Source organism: Mandrillus leucophaeus, unplaced genomic scaffold (assembly GCF_000951045.1).
Source record: "Mandrillus leucophaeus isolate KB7577 unplaced genomic scaffold, Mleu.le_1.0 Scaffold456, whole genome shotgun sequence".
In the NCBI taxonomy this organism is placed as follows: Eukaryota; Metazoa; Chordata; class Mammalia; order Primates; family Cercopithecidae; genus Mandrillus; species Mandrillus leucophaeus.
The window spans coordinates 573,823-578,812 of NW_012104876.1; the positions used below are offsets into that span (position 1 = coordinate 573,823).

Consider the following 4,990-nt stretch of genomic DNA (forward strand, 5'->3'; position numbering starts at 1 on the left):
TGCACCATGGAATACTATGCAGCCATAAAAAAGGATGAGTTCGTGTCCTTTGTAGGGACATGGATGCAGCTGGAAACCATCATTCTCAGCAAACGATCGCAAGAACGGAAAACCAAACACCGCATGTTCTCATTCATAGGTGGGAATTGAACAATGAGAATACTTGGACACAGGAAGTGGGAAGAGGGGAGGGATAGCATTAGGAGATATATCTAATGTGAATGACGAATTAATGGGTGCAGCACACAACATGACACATGTATACATATGTAACAAACCTGCATGTTGTGCACATGTACCCTAGAACTTAAAGTATAATAATAAAAATAAAATAAAATAAAATTAAAATAAAAATAAAGATTGTTGAGAAGAGTGACCAAAAAAAAAAAATTTCTGTCATTTCTGGAGGTTGGTGTCAACTAATGTTCTAGCCTAGCTCTGGGAGCTCAAATCTAGGTCAGATTAAGAGAATATTCTTTTCAGTCTTGAACAGCTTCCAGAATCCATGTCCATTCTGCATCTTAGTCTCCAAGTTAAGTGAAGAGTCTCTATGTTGGACTTGCTTTTGTCCCACCTGGATTTCCAGCACATGACTTCAAAGGTAAAATTCTGTCATCAAGCCTACACTACAGTTTTCTGGCCCAGATGAATGTGTCAGTGAATGTGTCAGGGTTGGGTAGTTAGAAGCTAAAGATGAGCAAGAGAGGTGTGGCACTTATCTAGGTCCCTTGCAAGGACTCATATTCTTAAAGGAGACACTATTCTATTGTTCATCATGAATCGGAAGCAACTTATAGTCATGTATAATTATTATCAGAGCCCTTTGCTTAAAGTATCTGTCACACAGCTCACACCTGCTTTGTAGCTAATCATTGCCTGAAACTTTCTCTACACAGACAAGGGAAGGCAAAAAGAGATGAACCTATGCAGTTTAGCTATGTGTCAGCAACTCAGATAAAACATTCATTGGGGCAAGGGAAAGCTAAACGATAGGCTCTAAATCGAATTTTGCTTCAGGAAAGCCCTCTCTGACCCTTTCTCCACATCCCACTAAGTTGATACCATGTTACTGTTGTCTCACAGAACCCTTTTAATTTACTGTTTCATAATATGACATGTTTACAACGTTTAATTTAATATCTGCATTTCCCTCAAGATTCTGTGCTCCATGAGGGGAGAGACCTCCTCCTCCTTGTTCATTCCTGTATCCCCATCAACTGGTACAGGGCCTTGCACATAGTAGGTGCTCAAGAATTTATTTGTTGGATTAATGGACAATCAATCCATGTAACGATGAATCAATTCCTGGCATCATGAACAGGGATAATCAAGAGTCCAACTGAAGACCTTGGATTTCCAAATGACGTGGTCCTAAGAAATGATCTCATTGTAAAATCACCTAGTTGGGGAAATGTTAACTATTTACCTGTGCTGAGTGAGTACATTTACAGCTGAAGGATGGTTTGCACAGTAAGCCAGATACATAGATTTAAAATGAGGCATGAGACTCAGTAGACAACCTCCTACTTTTTGCTGGTTTTCTGGAAACCTGTAAATAAAATGGACAAAACACAGAATGCAAAATAGGAAACAGGAGGCAAAGGAAGATTATTCCAATTATATCTGGCAGCATGAAAGCCTTCTGAATATTTTGCCAAGGTTAAAAGAGAAACTATATTATAACCATTTTACCCATGAAACTCATATTCTTGCCCACTGCTTTAAACTCTAGCCACCAAACATAGTTCCAATACATAGAGTCAGATACTTACTTGGAATTAGTAGGTACGGTTGCTTGTTTGTTTTTAAGATGATTATTTTCAAATTTAGCTGGGTACACTAAAAATACTCTTGGTTAATTTATCTAAAGTTTGAGTACAGACAAAACTAATCAAATCCAAAAATGACATACCACAAAAGAATATTATGTAATCTTGGAGGCCTGGTGTTTGCTAGGCAGGGTGGCCTCAAAAGTTTTTAAATTAATGTTTTAAAGTATAAGCCACCTGTCTTCATTTGTAGAAAAATCAGAAAAGCATAATAAGAAAAATGAATTTCTCAGACTCCCACCATTTGGAGATACTGACTCTAAAAATGTTGACATATTTCTTGGGCTTTTTTCTAATGTTTCTCTATAAAATGGAAAACATAAGGATTATGAATCTAGTTTGCAATCTGCCCTTCTCGCTTAGTGAACATCTTTTCATATCAATAATCTAGATCCCTCTTGGTCCCTCAAGTCCCTTTAGTGTGGGCCCTCTCCATCTTTCTCCCTGGACAACCACCTCTGTCCCATTAAGCTTAAATAACAGGTAATCATCTCAGTTTCCCTGTAGAGATGAAAGCTGCCAACTTCTTCAAGATAAGCTACTTGAAAAATTAGTCTTTCTATAGAAACATGTTGCCTGATGATCATTATAGTTCACTCTGTAGTATGAAGTTAATTAAACATCTGGACAATCTAGCTAACCATCAAAAATGTGTTGGTTCACATAAAGATATATTTTTCCTTCCCTCACTTTCTGTGTGTTTCAATTCTTAATATAATAGACACAGTATCAGGAGCAATTCAAAGAGACCAAATCTGTTAAACTGAATGAATCATTTGAATGACTTTTCCAAATAATTTGCAACGTACAAAAGAAAATATGTAATCAGTGCCAGAGGTGTCATTCATGGTCAATTAAGACCTTATGTGTCTCCAGTGAGGGGATCATCACACACTGGGGCCTGTCGGGGAGTGGCAGGAAAGGGGAGGGAGAGCATTAGGACAAATACCTAATGCATGCGGGGCTTAAATCCTGGATGACATGTTGATAGGTGCAGCAAACCACCGCAGCACATGTATACCTATGTAACAAACCTGCACATTCAGCACATGTATCCCAGAACTTTAAGAAACATTTAAAAAATTAAAAAGACCTTACTTGTCTCTTATACTGACCAGAAACAGCAAACTCAGGTATTTTTAAATAAAGTCAAAAGTAATTTACGAGATATAGAATTCTAATACACAACTAGTGGTTTGACACTGTGAACACTGCCACCTAGTACATTGCCGATGTATTGCTACTTTGTTCAAAGCTGTAACAAATACCTAACTATGAAGTGCCCTTACCTAAGGCAACAGGTAAAAGGAAAACAAAACACAAACAGCAATGTTGCTGGCTATCCTATCAGAAATATGCCACACTTACTTTGAACATTCTTCCAAGGCTTGGCAGAGTGTCTGTTGAAATGTGCATACTTCCTCGAAGTTTCCCAGTAAAGACGTAACCTCCACAGTACTCAGACTGAAAAAAAAATACAGTACTTGTAGTTATCTCTTCTAGTCTAGTTGGCGAATAGTTTGCAAACATATGGTAAATACAAGGGAAGTAATCCCTGTATTTTAACTTTTGCCTTTCAATTTACAACAATTCTATTGTCTTGGGCAACTTCTTAAGCTTCTCCCCTTGATTTTCTTTTATATAATAAGAATAATGATCCTAAAGAAAAGGAGTGGTCGTAAGGGACATTTAGGTATTTTATAAAGCAAGGAGTAAATTAAAACAAGTGTTTAATACTGAAGTATATAAATAGATAAAAATACATCATAGCTATGAATAAGTGTAAAAAAACCCTTGAGTACCTTCCACTGGATGAACTGGAAAAGTAATTGAAAGACATTATATATGCTCATATAATACACCAGAAAAAATAGCAAAATCAACTTTCTCCTAAACTAAAATGCTCATATATCAATTAAAGGAAATCTTTATGAGATGAAGTAGGAGGGAAAAAATAGTATCGATTTGTTTGTTTTTAGAGTGGAGTGAAGTCAAATAAAGTTTTTAGAGTGGAGTGAAGTCAAATAAAGGCAAACTGAACCACTTTATCCAGGGCCTCTGTATGAAGAATGTTCTTATCCATTCCTCCCCTACCAAACAGTAAGTGATAATAATAACAAGAGCCAACACTCATAGAGCACTGAACACTTACACAAGCATTTTACAATTAAAATCTCATTTTAACCTTATAATAACTCTATAAGGTAGGTATTATGCCAGGGCTATTTCCATTTTACAGGTGGGGAAACCCAGGCATAGAGAGGTTAAGCAAATCATCCAAAGCTACAAAGCCAGGAAATGCCAAAGACAGAAATTGAACCAAAACATTCTAGCTGCAGAGTCCATGCTCTTAACCACTTTTTGGGAGAAAACGTTTCTGAAGATTTGCTTAAAAAGCCAAGTTTGGGCTGGGCGTGGTGGCTCACACCTGTAATCCCAGAACTTTGGGAGGCCGAGGCAGGTGGATCACTTGAAGCCAGGAGTTTGAAACCAGCCAGACTGACATGGTGAAACCCCATCTGTACTAAAAATACAAAAAATTAGTCGCGTGTGGTGGCAGGCGCCTGTAATTCCAGCTACTCGGGAGGCTGAGGCAGGAGAATCGCTTGAACCTAGGAGGCAGAGGTTGCAGTGAGCTGAGATCGTGCCACTGCACTCTAGGCTGGGTGACAGAGTAAGACTCTGTCACACACACACACACACACACACACACACACACACACGCCCTTGTGTGCCACATGTTCTTCTCCTGGAGTGTATGGTAATACTAGGCCGGGTGTGGTGGCTTACGCCTGAAATCCCAGCACTTTGGGAGACCAAGGCGGGCAGATCACTTGAGGTCAGGAGATCAAGACCAGCCTGGCCAATATGGTGAAATCCCATCACTACTAAAAATAGAAAATTAGCCATGCATGATGGCCTATGCCTGTAGTCCCAGCTACTCAGGAGGCCGAGGCAGGAGAATCGCTTGAACCTGGGAAGCAGAGGTTGCAGTGAGCCGAGATCTCGCCACTGCACTCAAGCCTGGGGGACAGAGTGAGACTCCGTCTCAAAATATATATATATAAAATACATTATATTTTATACATAAACCTATATATATGTTTGCTTATATTGGGTACACAGAATGTAAAACAGTTTTTGGCAGAACATTTTTTGAG

The 4,990-nt window shown here is 38.7% G+C and overlaps 1 protein-coding gene across 1 annotated transcript in view; it reads right to left on the reverse strand.

Annotated features, from left to right (window-relative positions):
• Window positions 1–4,990, reverse strand: part of ARHGEF6 (Rac/Cdc42 guanine nucleotide exchange factor (GEF) 6) — a 120,190-nt gene that overhangs the window by 43,183 nt on the left and 72,017 nt on the right. The window contains exons 8-9 of the mRNA XM_011994418.1: window positions 3,198–3,293; window positions 1,427–1,549 (exon numbers count right to left, since the gene is read on the reverse strand). Coding sequence (XP_011849808.1) covers window positions 1,427–1,549; window positions 3,198–3,293 — 219 coding nt within the window. The remainder of the gene's footprint in view (window positions 1–1,426; window positions 1,550–3,197; window positions 3,294–4,990) is intronic.